The 19,964-nt window shown below is 38.7% G+C and overlaps 1 protein-coding gene across 1 annotated transcript in view; it reads left to right on the plus strand.

Moving 5' to 3' along the window:
• Positions 1–2,791: 2,791 nt before the first annotated feature.
• AKAP9 (A-kinase anchoring protein 9) overlaps positions 2,792–19,964 on the plus strand; it is a 104,711-nt gene continuing 87,538 nt past the window's right edge. The window contains exon 1 of the mRNA XM_030444149.1: positions 2,792–3,014. Coding sequence (XP_030300009.1) covers positions 2,967–3,014 — 48 coding nt within the window. The 5' untranslated portion in view covers positions 2,792–2,966. The remainder of the gene's footprint in view (positions 3,015–19,964) is intronic.

Raw genomic sequence — 19,964 nt, forward strand, 5'->3', positions numbered from 1 at the left:
CTCTGATTCTGGCTTCAGTGACAGAATTTGCATTTCCTAATTGGAACTTTTCGAGTTATCAAACGTGGTCCTTAATCTTCCTCATTTGGCTTTGCAGCCCACAAAGAGAATCACCAGGCACATCTTCACTGAAAAATGAATAAAGGAAGCAGAAGGGTTAGGAATAAGGTGGAGTTTCATTGTTATAGAAAATGCTGCAGGTAGAGAGGCCTTTGTCCTTGTTTACAGAAAAAAACAACTAAAAAATAGGTCTGATGTTTGAAGCTAGTTCAGTGCAGGTTTTTATGAACATTTCCAATAATAAATATATTTGTAAATAAAAATTAAAAAGCACTACTCATTCCTACTTTGGAGGATGTCTGATCTCTATTTTTTACCTTGTTAATCTGTTTCACTTCACATACATTACTCTTGAAGGCAGTTTACACGTTTAACTTATGTGAGTTGAATGAGTGTTAGAAAATTAATCAACTACTATAGCAGTAGTATACATTCTTAGGCAAGTGAACATATTGCTGGTCAAATAAGCAAGCAAAACTAATGTCTTTCTGTAACTGGAAGTTTAATTGGCTAACCAAGTTGTGAATTCCAATCAGCTTGCTCTGCATAAATGACTAAACAGGAATTTAAATAGCTGAAATATGAAATCATACTATATAGATTTTATTTCCTAGGAGCCCAGTTCTTCCTCTAATGTTGAGAGAATATGGAAATGTTATTCCCTGGGATATTTTATTCTATATTCCATTATAGTTTGTCAGTCTGACTTTCATGACTTTCATTGTCATGAATTAGGTGTTTAAATAAAACCCATTATAACTACATGGATAAATCTGTGAGATGAAAATTAGGCCATCAATACTTCGCATTAAATCAAGAACCCATTTAATTACGAGATTTAGGAAATTTGTAATTATCTTCTAAATAGGATATTTACTGATTAAGAAATTACTATCATAGTGTCACGCATGTGTGAAATTTCTCTGACACCTAACAGCTAGTTCTCTGACAGTGACCTCCATCAGCCAAGAATGTCATTGGCACAGAAAAGGTGATTTATTTTTCCCTTGGAGGCCTCCAGGCCTTTCTAATTACTGGGGGAAAGTTCCATTTATAAAGGCTTTGTGTGAAGTGCTTTGTTTTACTAACTTGAAAACACATTTTTAAGGAAGGAACTCAAAGAAATTTGTGTTTCTATAAACATATTTCCTCTTTAATTCATACAGCATTTTTTTCTCCAGTAAAACAGCAAAGTCTGAGAAAGGTCTGAAACACATGCTTGCTTCAAATATGGAACAAAGCATAACACAGGCATCTATAATTCCTACCATGGATGGTGTTTTCTTCTTTTGACATAAATAGTATCCATCTCCTTTTTGACTGAAGACTGGGGGCATCTTTTATAAATAAAGGAATGCACGATACATGCATTGACCAACAGATGGTCTGACTTTTATGTGAAATGTAACATCTTGCAAGAGTGAAAGAACCTTGAAAATTTAAGAATGCAGGTTTTGTTAACTTCGGCAGTAATACAGGTGTGGAAGTCTGCTGCTAGGAGTCCTAATATTTGTTTGTCTTGGTCCTGGTCAGCAATATTGTTATAATGTTTCTTTTGGCTTTTTTTTTTTTCCTTCTGTTTTGGGCATGTCTGGTTTTTGCCGGAAAACTCAAGTAATGAAGGAATGTATACTAAATGCATTGTGTTAAAGAGATTAGTAAAGCGGAGATCTAAGTACACGCAGAAAGATTTGGGCGTTTGCATTTTGTAAAGCAGAATGCTTCCAAATGCAGAACAAGGAATCTGTCGGTTCACAGGCAGCTGTTACACACTAATGAAAAAAAAACTTTCCAGCAATGTGTAAGGCTGTGCCATCTATGGCACCAGCAGAAACAGAACCGACTTCAGGAGTAGCTGAAAGAAAAAGCACATTGTGAACATGTATTTAAAAAATTGCTGCTAGCCTTGCAAGGCACACATCTAGTAGACAATACTAAGCAATCACAGGATATTGCTTTGTCTCGAATGCTGAGGGATAGAAAGTGTATTAGCATTTAATTGCCACGTGCCATATTCCCCGCTGGGATTTTAACACACCTATTTCCACTCCTCTGGCACGATGAGTGCATATTAAGTGATTTTAACAGGGCGGGAGCTACACATCCTTTGTTGTCATACTTACATAGTCTGCGACACATGCTCAAAAAGCTTACTCGTGTAGTTCCAAGCTTTAGATCCTAAAGGACGTCTAGAATTTAGTGTTATGCAGGAGCAAGAAAACACTAAGAATATCAAAAGTGTTGATTCTTTATCAACAGTGTTAGCATTGTGGCCAGAGGTCGGATTTACAAGTCAGCATAAAGCAGCAGTCTTTCAGAACTCGGGTTTGTCTGTTCAGACCTTTGTATGAAAGCAACCACAGATTACAGGCGTCTCGCTGCCGCAGTTCTTTTGTGGGCAGAGAAGCCCCCCGCCCCTCCGCCTGCAGGAGCGAGCGGGGGTGCGGAGGGGGGTGTGCCCGCCACCGCCTCTCTCCTCCTCCTTCCCCTCCCCCTCCGCCGCTGCTGCGGCCGTGCCGGCGTTCGGCTGTCACTCGGCTCCGCTGCGGGTGCGTGCCCCCCGTTCTGCCTGGAGGGGTGCGGACCCGCTCGTCCGGGGGGCTTGCTGCGGAGCTCGCTGCCAGCCGACCCGGCACAGGCGTCGGCCAAAGGCGCTGGGGCTCTGGGGGGAGGAGGGGCTGGCCGCGGGAGGAGGGGCGGGCGGCCAAACGTCACTTTCCCCGGCCGCGTGTTTACGTGGAGACGAAGATGGCGGCGCCGGTAGCCCCGCCACGGCAGCTGCTGTCGCTGTGAGGCGGGACGGGACGGCACAGGACAGCGGACGTGTGCGCCCCAGCTGAGGGGAGGGGGCGAGGTGGGCCCCGCCTCCTGCCGCCGGTAACGCTCTGTTCTCTCACACAAACGCCATGGAGGACGAGGAGCGGCTCAAGAAGCTGGAGGCTGGGAAAGCCAAGGTAGGAGGCGGGGGCGGGGAGGCTGAGGGAAGCGCGGTGGGGCTGCGGGAGGCTTGGCAGCGGCGCCGGACCGGGCTGGGCAGTAGCGGCGGAGCGCGGCTGCGGCAGGGGCTCTGCTCAGGGCCCCGCCGCGAACAAAGCCGCGGGCGGAGGAGGCGCTCGGAGCCGTCCGCCCTGCGTGCCTCGGGCTCCCCCCGCCTGCCTCGGTCGGCGCGGAGCCGAGCGGCGCGCCTCGGCCGCGGCGTGGGTGGGAGTGGCCGGAGACCGCGGGACCCGCACGGCGCACGCCACAGGTGCCTATCTGCGGGCCGGGGGAGTGACAACCCGGGCGGTCTCCGCTGTGAGCCCCGCTCCGCTAGATGCGTCGGGTGGAGGAGGAGAGCTAACCCCCCTTACGGCGTCGCGGTCCAGCCACAAATTCCGCTTGCCTTTTAAGCCTGGGAAACTCCCTGTAAACCTTTACGGAAGTTTATAAAGCGGGCAGCTGTTCCTCAGCGCGGTGCTAATACCATGAGAGAGCTTTACGAGGCAAAGGATTAAAGATGCGGTGAGGTGCGCTCAGCACTGCCGGGTGAGTCACCTGTCGGCCCTCGCCGGGGGCCCCGCACGCCCGGCGGCAGCCGCTGTAGCCTCGTGGGCCGTCAGGCGGCTCAGACGGTGCCCCGCGGAGTTACCGAAGGGCTAATCAGGGATCTTTATAATTTTGCTCTCTAAGCATGGCTCAGTTCATTGGAGTTAGCATGCTCTAGAAGAACCTCTTCTTTACTTCGAAGGAACCTTTGGTGTGGTTAGTGAGATACGGTAATTGATGTGGTATTAAGTAGGAAAATGAGATAAAATTGATGTTCTGGCATTAGTTATCATCTGGTTCCTTCGAGCAGTGATTGCTAAATGGTAAGAGTTTAGAAATTTGTAAGCCGGTCATTCATGCTAAAGATGTGCATGTAAATTTGGCAGGAGCTGATAGTACAAGCAATGAGAAGACAAGCTGAAGATGAAACTATGAGACATCATAATCTTGCTTGTGTGGTGTATGGAAAAGAGAACATAGTTCAGCTTTGAAGGTATTGAATAGGTATTTTGCTGTATTAGACAAAAAAAAGTGTAACTTAGTGTTCCTGTTTCTTTTGAAAGAGCCCTCAAAACATGCACTTGGAAACCCTCCTACACGGAGCTGTGTGTTTGTATAGGAAAACCTGTTCTTAAATGCTTAGAGCAAGGATGGTGTTTACACAACTTTATGCAGTGCTATTCAAAGGTACTGAAACAGATCAGGTACTGGTGGCAGTACCAACGTGTCACACCCAGGTTGGCTGACTCCATTGCAGAAAATCAGAAAGTGGTTAAAGTAAACTTGCTGGAATAATAAAGCACAACAAAGAATTTTATCATGAAAATTTATATTTTTCTGCCCTTGTTGGCCTGGCATTAACACAGAAGAATAATGACATTTACTGAAAAATAAACCAAAAGCCAAGGTTTGGGCAGGAATTTAATGGTTTCCTTCTTACCTTGTGAAAAGACATTTACACACTTTACTAATTTATTTTGCATTTTAGGAAAACTTATTCTGCTCCATCTTCTAGTCTTTTCTGACTAAAACATAATGATGTTCTTGTAAGCAAGTATTCACCTGAATACCTTTGTATTCTGTGCTTTTAAACATCCCTTGTGGTTTAAGTCTTTATAACTCTCTAAAGCTATATGGTATTTACATAGCAATGGACTGTAAAAGCAGTTTTAGCTTTTCAGATTTTTCATTAGTGTTCTGTGTACCATTTACCATTGTCAAGTAGGCAAGCTGTGGAGTTTGATTTTGTGCAAATTCATCTGCAGTGGAACTCCTTGATGACACTGTCTGTCCTCACAGATCTTTTACAAATAAGTGTATTACAAATGGATCTTCTACAGTGCAAGTTTCTTTAGATTCCTCCTTTATTATTATGTGAAATGGAAAGGTTCATTATGAATCTTGCTTTGAATGAAAAGTGCGAAGTGTACTCAAGCCTGGCAGAATGGGTCTCGGCACAAACACACAGCCTTTGCCAGTACATCATTTGAAAAATGGCATAAAAAGCTCTTGACAGAGGCTCATCAACATTCATGTGTACCTGCTGACTTTTGGAAACTACATCAAGTCTTTATTATGAAGCAGTTGTACCTTATGTTGCTGTTCTGTCTGTTTGAAACTCACAAAGGCAAGGGCGTTACAAAGTTAATCAGTAAATTTCGTGCTCCTTTTTCTGGACCTGTTGTCATACATTTTCCTCTGTCACAAGGTAAATGTGCTGGATATTAATGCAGCATCTGTAAAAGTCTGTCTACCTTACTCATGGAAATGGTCTCTCTGTACCTGCGTAGAACTCTCTTCTTCCCCAACAAGCAATTTCTTCATCTTGAATCCTGATCTGATCGTGGTATAGCAAGAAAAGTGTCAGGAAGGGTGGTTAAGGGTAATAGGTCTGACTATGATGGAAGGTGAAAGGGATATGTGTGCAAGCAACAGATACACAGATGCATATTGCTAAGTTGATCAGTGCCCCAAAACACAGTGACCTTAGAAACCAATCTGATACATTTTGTGTCCTACTTAAGAGATTCTACAATATTGTTGATGGCCTGAGGTGTGTAAATACAGCTTCAAAGACAACAGAGGAGTGTGGTTGAAGATGTTGGTGTGATATTTATGTGCATGCCTGTGTGCACCAGTTTGTTTGGAAATCTCATCTAACATTCAAGTGGATAATATTTATGGTGGTTGGCTATTTAAATTTTGTTTGTTTATTTTGCAGCTTGGTGTCTGGCTTTTCTTATCAGCATGTTGTACTGTTTTGAACTTCAGAAACTTTGCAGAATAGTTTTCTGGCTTCAGACTTTATCCTTATCTCACTGACCACACCAAAGGTTCCTTCGAAGTAAAGAGGAGGTTCTTCTAGAGCATGGTAACTCTGAGCCATGCTTAGAGAGTAAAAATGTTGGGGACTCAGATTCCTTTGTGAGGAAATGTCATTTTCTCATGAATATTTTGGTAAATTTGAGAGTGTTTTGGTAAAGCATTTGAAATACAAAAAATATTTAATGTATACAGACAAATACATGTGAAATATACCGCTATTACAACTGGTAAAATTAAAGGATATAAAACCATCAGTAGTATATTTTATGGAATGGTCCATTTTACAGTACTGAAATATTATTTGCAAAGAATTCACATACCTGTTTTGCTCCTGTGTAAACTTGTGTTTTAGAAAGTGCACGCTTCTCAGATAAATGCATTTCTAGCTGTAGGAGAGGTGTGCAAGGCAAAGACAGTCATTTAGTTGGTAGATTTCCTCAAATTGGTCTATGATTTCGGGTATAATGTTAAAAATATCTAATTTAATGTCTGGATTTTCAGAAGTTCTGTGTACATTTGTAATACGTTCCTGTTGCATTGTTCAAAGAAATCCTGTAATTGTTGAGGAACCTGAGGAAATTAGGAAACTGTCTGGTTTAGTTAAACACTTGAGCACTGAATAATGTATGGCAGGGAACTGCTGAGCAGATGGAACAGTGCAGTTGGTTTGGAAAGCATTAGTGGCACTCATTGGACAAGTATTACAGGTTGTATTACTAATTTGACAACTTCATAAATTGAATAGTAAAAAGAAATTACTGCATGTTTTGTCTTCTGGTCATGCATGCAAATATTTCAAGTGGCTGAAGATGAAAATTATATCTGCTACTCAAATAGCATTGTCTAAGAGTCTGAGAATGTTTGCTGTTTGTATTCTCAAGTGTCACTCTTTTGAAGGGAGAAGATTATACGTCCTCATCTGTGTCCTCTTGTAACTGAGAAATTTTAAATTTCTCAAGGAAAGCTGTTGATCAGTTTATTTTTGTTGTTGTTTAATTTTTTTTTCTAAATAGAAGTCTCAAGCAAAGCATGGAATATTTATGTATCACAGTGATTAAAGCTCTAATGTAAAACCTCCTGGGGAATCAGCATACAAATAGTGTTTTTAAAACATAGTCCTTTTAAATTCCTTGAAATTTACCTTAAAAGGGAAAAACAAAACAAGCAAACAAAAAAATCCCAAAACCATTATTCCAGTGGTTATTAGGAGTTTTTCATCACAGAAATCAAAATATATTTAAACCTTACATTTCATTAAAAAGCTGACCTACTAAGCAGTGTCCTTTCGCTTTCATTTTGTTTTTCCTCTCTGCCTCAGATAACTTGAACAAAAATAATGAAACAATATCACAGAACCAAGAATTTTAATTTTCAGTCTGGATTCTCTTACTCTGCTTTTCTCTTCCAATAAGAAGTCATATTCAGCCATATCACAATGTGGTATTTTTGTCCTGAAGCCTCAGTCATTGCTATCACTCTTCATAGAATATTGAAGAAAGCAGCTTTATGGGCTAAAAGTCCACAGAATGACAGTGGTGGTGGGCTATGTCTATGTCTGAAGATGGTGTATGTGTATTAATGGCCAAGAGAAGAAGCTATTGGAATGAGCCTAGACTAACTCATGGGTTTCCTGGAAAGGTGTGGATGAGCTTTGGCTCAACAAGTGTGAATGGAAAAGGTCTGATCTCTTTGTTTCTAACAAAACAGTAGAGTGCTGTGAAGCTACGAAAAAATGCTGTAGTGGAGAAGTGGTCTTTAAGACTGTTTATTATTTGAGGGAGCCCTTTTGCTTGCACATGAAAAGTGCAAATAGTAGGAGGTAGGTGGGATTGACTGAACATTACCCTGGAGAGAAAGCCTGGCTTTAAAACTCTTAAGAGTGAAAGCAGATAGGGCAGAAATTGAGTTGAGGTGAGGGAGAAACAAAATGAGGTGTTCTCCTGACAAGGTGGGGTTCTTTGTGGTCTTTTTGTGGGAACAGTGCAGTGGATATCTGCATTTTATGATAGAAGAAAGACTTTATATACATTTGAGATTTAAGTACATTTTATCTATGTAATTGATTGCTACTTTGATACATAATTGGTACATAAGCTCAGATGAGAGACTCAATGGAAAGATAATCTGTGAAATCCAAGAAACTTTCTATTTTTAATAGCAGAAAAATTGGGATGGCTAGCCTTAAGCATTGAGCTTTTAAATAGAATGTAATTGTTCTCTTGAAGATGATAGAACTACCTGCTCTCTATGGTTTTGTCACTCTTATTTTTTCCTTTAAAAAACCAAATAATTTGGTTTGTTTTCTCATTGTGTGTAAATTGCTTCTGGAATTTATTGAATCCTTCTAAAATAGTACTTGACTTGAAATCTGGGATTTCAACTCTCATTTCAATTTAGACTACTAGAACTCTTTCTAAATATGGTCTCCTTTTTTTTCTTCTGTTTGCTGGTTTTGATCTCCATTTTCCTCAGACCAGAAATCTGTTCTTGCTTTTGATGAAGGCTTTGATTATTTGTTGTAAATGTTGTTGTCACTATACCCCTTTATTCAGAGCTCTGAAGTAGCTGTCTAATTTACAACAGTGATACAGGGTAGACTGAGCTTAAATACTGCTTTCTACTGAGGGTGCAGATAAATATAATTTCAAAATAACCTTTGTTCTCTAGCCAGTTTAGAGAAAATAGGGTTTTAATCAAATATGCTTAATGAATTTCACAAAAAAAAAAAACAACCCAAAACCTCCAAAAACCAACACTATTGTTTGTAGCACTATGAATGCAAGAAATTACATTGTAAAAACTCAATTTAAAATGTTTTCTTGCTGATCTATGTGTAAAAAACCAGAAAAGAAAGCACAAAGTTGCTCTTTGCCTACATTCAAGGCTTACTTCATTGCTGTGCCAGTCTCTCCCTCATCCCTGTGGTCTGCTTTCCAACCGCTGATTTTCTTAGTATGGGTGTTGCAATAGTGAAACAGAGGTGACTGTGACATTTGTTTCTCTAAGTTGTAACAGTATCTAGTCAAGTTTATTTGTTTATACAGATTTGGAAATAAGCATGATTACCACCTCAAACTCTTTCTCAAGTACTTTTAGTAAAGTGTAACTGATACTACAAAGAAAGTAGATTGGACTTCTTGACATATGAAGGTATGCCCAGAAATTTTTTTTCCCTACCAAGTAACCAAGCAAGTAGATGTTTTAAAATTTTATTATAGAGAGACATATACAGAATGCAAAGTAATATATGGTTACTGTAGCATCTTAGTGTTTGGAATAGTAAAAAGTCTGATAAAATTGAGGACAAAAGCAAAAAGGCTCCTGAAGGGAGTCCAACTTCGTTGTCTAATGTTACATTATAAGTTTATATACTAATAACTCAGTTGTTGATAATCCTATTTTCTCAGAAATCACAGGAAGTTAGAGGTTGGAAGGGACCTCAAAAGATCTTGTAGTGCAACCCCCCTGCCAGAGCAGGGTCACCTACAGCAGGTCACAGAGGAAGACCTCCAGCCAGGTTTTTAATGTCTCCAGAGGAGGAGACCCCACAACCTCCCTGGGCAGCCTGTTCTGATTTAGGGGGAAAAATTCTGTCTAAGATATCTTCCCCATAAATAGAGGTTTCAATATATTGCTGTTTATTTGTTTCAAAATATTTATTTTACACTTTGAATTTGCTAAGGCACATTGATAAATGTACCACGGTTCAACGAAGTGCATCTGATAACTGCAGTCTTTTGGCTGCTATGCTGAAATATAAAGTAAATAGAGTTTTAAATTTCCAATGCTGGGACACTTGTATGTTTTCTGCAAAGTGCTGGCATATTGTGTGGAGGGTTCTGGTGTTCCAGTTTCTTGAAAGAAACCTTAAACTGCATTTTCACCATTTCTTGAGAAGCCAACATTTTATATCATATATACACCAATATTTATATATCTATATATACATACCTTTCCTACAACCAGTGGACAAAAGAATGAATAGAAGTGTTATGATTTCTTAGAATTCTTCATTTCTTAGAAGTATGGAGTCGGTCTTCCTGCTTCCCCACTCTTCTGAAAAGGAACCCAAACAAGCTTCCAAATGGAACAAATTCAGTAGTTGTCAACTGGGCAAAAGAATGTGAGACTCTGGAAACCAGAGACTTAGCTTAGGAAGGTGTAGGAGTGATCAAATCATAAATGTAATAAACCTTATTTGTGGCATCATGAGAAAACAAAAAAGATGTAGTCTATTAGACCACACTTCTTAATCTCAGACACCAAGGAATTTTATGAGTCTCCACGACTGGAGATGATAATTTAAAAGATAATACACCATTTCTGTGCTATTTCCAGGGGAAAGCGTAGATTTGATGAAAACTGTACGACCATGACAAAATTACAGCATAGCTGTAGAACAATGATCCTAAGCAGAATAAGACTGATAGAGTTGTAGGGAAGAAGTAAATGACAATCTAGGACTGAGTTTGCTTCTGTGCAACTACTGATAAAATAGGTGTTACAGAGAATAAATTGAGTAAGTTGCATAACAGCTTACTCAAATCTGACTTCACTGTTAGGCTGTGATGTAACAGAATTGGTTATCCCTTAATCCTGGTTTTCTTTTCTAGAAGTTTTTACTTGTCCTTGAACTCTTCTCTGTGTGAATAAACCTCTTTGTGTCCAACCACAACATTTAAACATTCCTCAATCCATTCATATTGTGTAAACTGATTTATTATTAATACTATACATTGAGAATATATATTTTCAAGTTAAATATATAGGTATAAGAAGTGTCTTACTATTACAGAATAAGCTCCATAAGAAAACCCTGTCTCGGTATGCTCAGCAGTATGATGTGCTACCTAGCCTAGTTTGCTACGTTTAAAGAAATAATGGAAATTCTAATGCAAGACTCCTCAAAAGAGGCATATGTTTCTTAGATTTTCTTCATTATTTGCAATATGTTCCAGGAATTCAATTTTGCATTCTTCACCAAAAAAAAAAAAAAAAAAAAAGTCCCCAGACAAGTCTTGAATTTTGTGAGCAGCATTGGTGTCTTTGTGAGCTTGCTTTTCTCATGATTAAGCAGCGTGTAAAAAAGTAAGAGAACCCTGTCAAAATAATAGAAGTCTGTAAAGTTTTGCATACTGAGCATGAAATTCAAGCAGTTGGTTCTTTCCTTATGTCTGCTCTGCTTCTCAAAGAGCTGTCTTTCTCAAACCTGCTGAGTTTTGGGGCTTTATTCTCACTCTGTCCCTTCAGTGCCAGACATGCCACATGGTATGAATTAATGGAAAAAGAATACAAACCAGGTGGGAAAATGGTAAAGCACTATTAAATTTGACTTGGTTTAATACACTTTATTTAAAAAAATAATTGAAACCAGAAATATTTTTTTAATTAAATTTAAGTTTTGTTCAGTTTCTACAGAGATGGAACACAGATGTGGCCAGAATGTCTTCAGATAATCTTCTCAAAATGTATGTAAATTCTGTAGACTACTTTGAAAATCTCAACAGTAATGGTAGTTAGAAAATTGCTTCTGACAACTGTGTGGAAGTCATTGCCTCACTTGTATTTATTAACAAGGAGTGGCTGTTACACCCTGCTTAACTTGAGCAGAACTTAAACTGTTGATGAGTGTCTGAAATGCTGACTATCTTATTGCCAATGATGTAACCTCATGAATTCTGTCTGTGTCAATTACATGAAATGTGTCAACTTAAAAATTATAATCTTGTTTTGCTTATTAATAAAGTCTTATTTTGACATCATCTGTGTATTCTAATGGTGCCTTTTTTGTTAACGAGAGATTAGATATAAGCAAAGCTGTGCAAATATTACTGTGCTTTATTCTGTCCCTTTGTATATTCTCTCTACCTTTGAAGTTATTTTCCTCAGTTTTTGATCTTTAGCTATCTCTGATGTAGCTACACTTTAATTAAAGAGGACACATTGTAAAGCATAGGGGAAAATCCAGATGAATTCTACATAAATACAACTGAAATAGTTTACAGCACAGTAAAGTTTTTGCTGTTATAAATGTTTTTTTCCTTTTAGGGGAAAAAAAAAGTTAAATTTACATGAATCAGGGTAATATAAGCAATGCATATAAACTCAAAGTAAATTAATACTGTTTGCTTTTTCTATCATGCAGAAGTATTCTCTTCAGCCCTTTTTAGCTAAAAACTTCTAATAAACTCTTCTTTCTCATTTATCATATACATTAAATGTTACAGTGCAGGGGGAAAGAAAAATACACATTGTTGTGAAGCTTTGGAGTCCTGCTGATCAGAAAAAAACATACAGCAGGCTTCAGTCCCTTTCTTGCAGCATCAACACAAATCACAGAAGCACTTGCCCTTTGTAATTTAAGTTTTCTTGCTTTTTATCTACACTTAGTCTGGACAAAGCCTGTTCAGATGCAGATTCTCTCCATGCATTTCATTATGTGTTTCAATATTTTGCCCTCTTTATTAGCCCTATACTCTAGAAGGGGTCATTTTTTCATGTCAGGATGAAAAAAATATGTGAGCTGGAATGGGGTATTGATTAGGATCCCATGGGAAGCAGCATTTGCCTGACTATAGTCTTCTGTAGCCATGTCAGGATTCCTGTAAGATTCTAATCAGTTTTCATGATTTTTGCAGAACAGCTGATTACCCCCAACCCTGGACCCCTGGAAACTATATTGATGCTTGATAATACACCATAACCAAGGCTGTAGTCATCAGTAACACTCTGCTTATATCCGTTAGGGAGTCCCAGAACCCTGACAGAGATTTCTTTTTGAAGGAAGCAGATTGTATAAATGAATTGTGAGCATTAAGGTCCCTGGGGATCTACCCAACTATTACTATGAGAGCACCTTCAGGTAACCAAACCTGATGCTGACAGAACCTACTGAAAGTCAGTATGGAATTAAGATTTTTAAGAGTGTTTTCACAGTGTTTGATGTGGTCTTGCAAGAACCCCTTCTAGGTACAATTTTTTCATAGTTACAACAGAATACAAAAACAGTCTTTAAATCTTTCAGGGGCCTGTGTCACTCATTATTTACATAATTAACAGTGTAAAGGAATGCATGGTTATGTGTAGACAGTACTAAAGTGAAGTGGGTGGCAAATAAGGTGAAGAAGCTCAGAATTCAAAATTATCTCAACAAATTAATGTTGTACAAAAGGACATGGAAGTAATACTCAAATTGTTTGCCTCTAATGGTAAGGAGTGTCCTTGGGCTTCCCAGGTCCCTGAGTCTAATGACAGAACTGGAGGTAGGGAGGCATTAGCCTCAGTACAAAAGGTCAAGCTCAGGCCACTTAAGCAAATTCAATGTACACGAGTTATGGGTCTGAATGCAATGTCTCCAAACATCCTTGCTATTCCTTGCTCATCTTTGAAATGTTATTGTGATTAAGAGATTCCAAATGAGCAGGTGAAAAAGCAGTGATTCCCATCTTCAAGAATGGTGAGAAGGAGGATCTGGGTATTTATAGGAAGGTCAGTCTGGCTATGGTCTCTGGGAAGATTATGGAGCTGATCTTCCTGGAAGTGGTATTTGGGCACATAAGGGGCAAGAACAGGAGTAGAAGTTATCAAAGGCAAATTAAGTGTCCTCTGATGAGCTATATGGCTCAGTAGATGGGAAGAGAATGCTGGATGTTGGTTATTTTGACTAGAGGATGGCATTTGATGGGATCTGTTAAAGGCTGGAGATAGGTGGTTTAGATATGTGGACTGCAAGGTGAGCAGAAAATTACCTGGACTGCTCTGCTTGCAATGCTGGTAAGAAGTCCAGCTGTAGTGTTTCAGTTACTGAAACTGTGGCTGATGCTGTTTCATGGTTTTATTAATGACCTGGAGAAGAGGGGAGAACTTGGTGTCTTCACCAAGTTCATAGATGTCCTGGTTTGGGCCAGGATAAAGGTGGTGACCAAGTTAGGAGGGAGAGTGGTTAATGAGTTGAAGCATGGTGCTGCTTTTCAGAGAGACCTTGATAGTGTGGAGAAATGGGTTGATAGAAAACTCAAAAGTCTTTTCAAGCAAATGAAGAAAGGTATTTTCATACATTTAAAGACTTGATTTCACGGTGCCATATTACACACCACATAAAGCTAATTTAAGAAAATAGAGGTTTGTAAGCATTTAGTAATTCAATACTATACTAAAAACTAAAGAGCTGGTCTGTGCAACAAAAGCTTTATGTAAAAGCAGCATTTTATTTTTTTCTGTAATGCAGTAACACCTCAAGTCCTGTGTCCAGTTCTGGGCCCCTCAGTTTAGGAAGGATATCGAGGTCCTGGAGCAGGTCCAAAGGAGGGCAACCAGGCTGATGACGGGACTCCAGCACAGACCCTATGAGGAGAGGCTGAGGGAGCTGGGGCTGTTCAGCCTGGAGAAGAGGAGGCTCAGAGGAGACCTCATCACTCTCTACAACTCCCTGAAAGGAGGGTGTAGCCAGGTGGGGGTTGGGCTCTTTTCCCAGGCAACTCTCAGCAAGACAAGAGGGCACGGTCTCAAGTTGTACCAGGGGAGGTTTAGGTTGGATATTAGAAAGAATTTCTTTACGGAGAGGGTGATCAGACATTGGAATGGGCTGCCCAGGGAAGTAGTGGATTCTCTGTCCCTGGAGATATTTAAAAAGGGACTGGATGTGGCACTCAGTGACATGGTCTGGTAACTGCAGCGGTAGCGGATCAAGGGTTGAACCTGATGATCTCTGAGGTCCCTTCCAACCCAGCCTATTCTATGATTCTGTGATAGTTTCTGATTGTGCCTCACCCTTTCCACGCTCTCCAAAAAAGTTTGTATTTTTGGGTATTGTCCTCATCTAGTGGAGATGGGGAAGAACACCTTTCTGATTTGAGCTATAATGTTTATGTTGGTGTATCTGTGTAGGAAAAATGGATTTCAAATATTTTATTAGGTACCAATTCAAATTAATGTTCAGAGTGCTAGAAAAATCGTGAAAGGAGATTGTTTCTGGTGTTTTTTCCCCATCTGAAAACATATAATAGTGTTCTGTGTATAGTTATTTCATACATAAATGCATCTAAAATAGAAGTCAGTTTGGTAATACTCAAAAACAAATTCAGTGCAAATAATTTGTATTCAGAATCTAATTACTAGAAACATGGGAATAATTTCTTCTTGAACGAAATATTTTCTGGTATCATAATTTAATGATAATGTTAAAAGTTCAATCTTTATAAAATATAAAATGTAAGCCCTAACTTTTAAAGATGGAAGCTTGCAGGTTGCCAGTAAACTGATAGACAAGCACTGTGTGGACATACTGGCAACTGATGCTTTTGCATACTTCTGTATTTTTATCTTTGGCCTCTAACTGACAAGCACAGATGGCCATAGATGATGATTTTTGTATGTTTCTGAATTAGAGAAAACATTTATATGGTACTTTTAAATTGTATTGGCTTAGTACCACATGTTAACTATTTTACGTGGGGTTTGATTTTAATTGATAAATTGTAGTATGGAATTTTTGAAACCAGCTATTTTAATATTTTGTTAATAATACAGAAGGTTTCTTTGCCCAGCTTTTGAATAATTAGAAGATTTGTTTTCAAGTAACTTCTTATTAACTAATCAGTTATTTTTTGATAGGAGGATTCTTAAATATTTCCCTGAAAAAAATTAATTAGATTTGACTTTACCAGACCTCTCTTGCTGGTAATAAAGAATGTTCTATCACAAAGTTAGAATTGGTTGTTTCTGTGGTGCTTCATTTTGTATTTGGGACTGTACTAACAATGAGTTCAATAGAATTATTGAAAAAGCCCTGTGACCTACTGTTTAAAGCCATGAACTTCAGTATACTGTATAACTTTTTTCCCTTTCCAAATCTTAGCAAAAATGAGGATTCATTCAGTTTTCTAGGATGTGATAAATAGCAATCGTAATTTGTTAATAATGACAATAATTGCAATTTGTAAGTAAGTGGTAATTGAGGAGAAAAATTGGTGACTACTAGACATGAATATAATTTTTTCTTTCACTAGAAGGAAACTTTGTTCTTTCCTTTTGTTATTATAGAATTTAGATTGGAGTTTATCCTTCCTTTGGTCTCAGGGAAAAGATAGACTCATTTTTTCCCTTCCTTGTGGTCTCAAGAATGTTTTCCTAGTGTTATTTTTTGGCGAAGGGTAGCGTGTGAAGAAGATTACTGAATAAGACAGATTTCTTAACTTTTCTCTTAACATGTTGCATTTGTGATGTGGTTTCATTGTTTTTTAGACTATTCCTGTTCTGGAAGACATCTCTTTTTACTTGAATATTTTTAAAGATCTCAATATAGTGGAATAAACGTGCTTCGTGCTTAACCCTTTAACTGAATTGCAGATATTTTCTGAAAATAAATTGTTATCCCAAAAGAACTCTTGGGGATTAATTAAACAATTCTCCAGCTGTCGATTTAACTAAATATAGTTAAATAGCTGGTGTAACTGTATGCTTGCTAAAGAACAGGTGCTAAGCCAGTTGCTTTAAGAAGAAACAAAGTGAAGTAACTACGTAAGTAGTTGTAAATTGTTAGTAATATTTTTTAGTGATACAGAAGGCAACATACTTACTGACATGTGTCTGATGACTCCGCTACTTAAAAAAAATTAAAGTTCTAAATAGATTATTTTTCACCACAATGAGTGGTATCAACTTCTGACACATCTAAGACTGTGATAGATAAGGTTATGTCACTTTTTGGAGTTCAAAAGTGTTATTCTTTTGTCTGTTGTAGCCTCTACCACTTACTGTTCAGCTACTACATATTACTAGGGTGTAATAATTTTATATCTTGATTTAAATCACTAGAGATCAAATTGTCTGTTCAGTTCCTGTCAGCAAAACATATCACATCCTGTGTTCTCATTCACTAGGAAAGTGATACTAAAATCATATTGTAGGCTTTCAGATACACTTTTAAAACAGCAGCTGTTTCAGTGAGTAGAACCTTATCTACATTTGCATCTTGTGTAGGGTCTGGCACTTCATTGATCTTACTGGCCTTACATGAATGCCTTGTGTAGACACTAAAAACCCCAGAGAGTTGGGTCCAGTTGGGGAGTAACTTATTAGCAGTTAGTACACATTATTAAATTGCTGAAGTCTAGGGGATTTGCATTTAGACATAACTGGGGTGTTATGTAGAAAATCTTTGCAATATTCTAGCCTAGTGACTGAATTTTATGACTCTTGAAGATTATGGTGACATTGAAGGTTGGTTAGTGCCTGAGGATAAATATCTGTATTTTTCTTTCTAAAGGACTTTCCCATGAACAGTACTGTAACTGTAGGAAAAGCAACAAATGCTTTCAAAGTATCTAAATCTTAATATTAGGATTAATTTTCAACAATAAAGCAATATACTAATCCATCTGTTGGGTGCAGTTTTTCAAAACACTTTCATGATATGTGAGGAACAGCATCATAAAGCAGTGACATTTTGTAGTTCAAAAAAACTGGTGAAAAAGTGCCATGTGACTCATTAAAAACAAGCAGTTTAGCGTAGGAAATAAATAGTAAAATGTTGGGGGGGTTTCTTCATTCTTCTATAAGGATAAAATGTAACTGAAACATTTGTGTCTCCTTTGCTGAAATTTATATGACCAGGTTGTTGCTCTGGCTTGGGATTTTTTGGCTTTGGCAAGCTAGATGATTTTAAAAAGGCTAAGGGAGGAGAGGGGAAAACCTTTTCTCTGGCAAGTGAAAGATTTTCTTAAAATAATTTGTTAATCCATCCACTAATATTGTAATCATTGCTTCTCCTCCCCTACCTCACCACTAAAAGTGGTTTCAAAGGGTTGTAAGACCTTCAAGACTGAGTTTGTCTCTGTGTCATTGGGTTTGTCTAGCAGAGGAAAACTTCAGAATTCAAGTTTTAATCAAACTGATGTTACACATAAACCAAGTGGAACAGGAATGCACGTCTGTCAGTGCATAGCTCTTGCCTTTCTATTAGTACCAGGTCTTTGAAACACTGGGCAAAAGCAAAGGCTAGACCAGGCTTTTTGAGAAAGCACCCAACTGGTGACATCCCTCATTTAATGCAAAGTGGCTCTGTTTTAGTCAGCTGCCTTGGCCTTAATTTGACAAAGACTTCTTAATGTTTCAGGCTTCAAGCATGGATGATCTGTGCTTTTTACAGAGCAGCATGAAACAAGCTTGTTATTGCCCTCTCATTTTTGTCACTAACAGCTTGGCTGAGCCAACTTAATTCTTCTTCATTTGGGGGAAATACTGTACTAATGTGGGTCAAATGCTTTTTTCACCATCTGTGACAGCCAAGTTAGCTATACAGCCTTGAGTGTGAGAAGGATAAGTTAAAATGTAGATAGGAGCAATATATCAATTGTATATGTAGATGGTTAGTTAAAGAGATCAGCCAAGCAATTTTTTAAGTAGTTAGTTTGTGGCATTGCTTTTCTTGTAGCAGTCCAGCACTGGAATGCTCTTGGTGTAGTTGTGGCTGTCACTGTAACCTGACTTTAGAGTATTTTCATACACTTACTTTCCATTCCTTGTCCAAAAAATAACCCAGCTGTAATGAACTTAGCTGTTCCTATTTAAACTCTTGGGGCATGGAAGAGCAGACCAGATCAGAACCATGCTAATTCACAACAGTGCCATCTGGAGGGGTTCATTCAAGTTCAGTGCCTTTGGTTATTAACACTGACAGCAGTACTCTCTAACATAATATGATACAGACTGCTAAAAAGATGAACACAATTGCCCCATGTGTTCTTCCTCTCACTGTCCTGACTTATCATCTACGGTACTTCCACTGAAACTGTAATTTGTGGTGATCCCATTGGTTTTCTTCAGAATACCGACAGGAGTGGCTGTCTCTGAAGCTGGAAGACTCAAAAGTTTGTACGTAGGAAACATAGCATTTCTTCTTTGGAAATTTTCATAGCCTTATCAGCATCTTCTAATACTATTCAACCATGCAAGGCTCCATAAGAGGAGACATTCTAAGGTCGTGGTTGTGTTCTTTGGGAAAATCCAATTGCAAGTGCAGCATACAAATGAGTAGATTGGAAATGCCTCATTCATGGGTGATTATTTTCATATTTGTTCAGCCTAATGTTTGCTGTTTAATAAATTAAGTACTGTTGAATAGAAGAAATACACTGAAGCTCCATTTATGTCAACAGGCAAATTCTTCACTTACAGTTTGGATTTTCAGCTATTTGACATTATATGTTGAAAATATTTGTAAGCTGCTTGCTCAGTTATCTTCTTTCTGTAGGATTTTATCACAGGATTTGGAAAGAGTTATGGTACTTTCTCATTAGCTGATTAGCAGAGTAAAAATAAGGTCTGTTTATCCTCTGGATTTGATAGTTTTCCATTCATCTTGCTCTCAGTTATGCTTTTCTTAATGTAGGCATCAGGAACCTAGAAGATGCAGGTAGCACTGTAAATTTGCCTAGGGAGCTGGGCCTTAGACCTTTTGAAAATATGACAAAAAGTGACCAAGTGCCACTTTCTTTAATGCAGTTACCAGTTAGCCTGTTCAACTCCTCTTTAGGGGGCAAACTGCCAAGCATGGTTGCCTAACAACAAAGACGTTTCTAACAGCTTGGTTGAGGTTGTACAGCCTAAATCTCAGGGTTACTGTTTCCCAAACTCTACTCCTTATCCCTTTTGCAGGCCTCCTATCTGCTGGTGTGGAAGATAAACATGTTACTGTATATTGGAATAATAAAATTATTTCAGAGATTGTGAGAGATACTACAGTAGGTGGGTTATTTATTATCTGGGGAAGGTGGAATAGATAACCTGAAACTTAAACCAAGGAGGATCTCCAGCTTCTGAATTATGCCCAAAATTCAAAGTCTGGCCTTCTGGGCTTTTTGGTTGGCTCTTATTGGCTTGCAAGACACCTAATTCAAGATTAAATTGGATATCTCTGTGCTCTGTAGGCAAGCAAAATTAATCCCACCCCAGGGCCTTGCTTTTTGCCCTTTCTTTGTCACTGAAGGTGACAAAGCAATAATTGCTTATCTCTGGTCAAGGGGAGTAGTGACCTATCATTACTAGGGCAGCTG

The sequence above is a fragment of the Calypte anna genome, chromosome 2 (genome assembly GCF_003957555.1).
Source record: "Calypte anna isolate BGI_N300 chromosome 2, bCalAnn1_v1.p, whole genome shotgun sequence".
Taxonomy (NCBI): domain Eukaryota; kingdom Metazoa; phylum Chordata; class Aves; order Apodiformes; family Trochilidae; genus Calypte; species Calypte anna.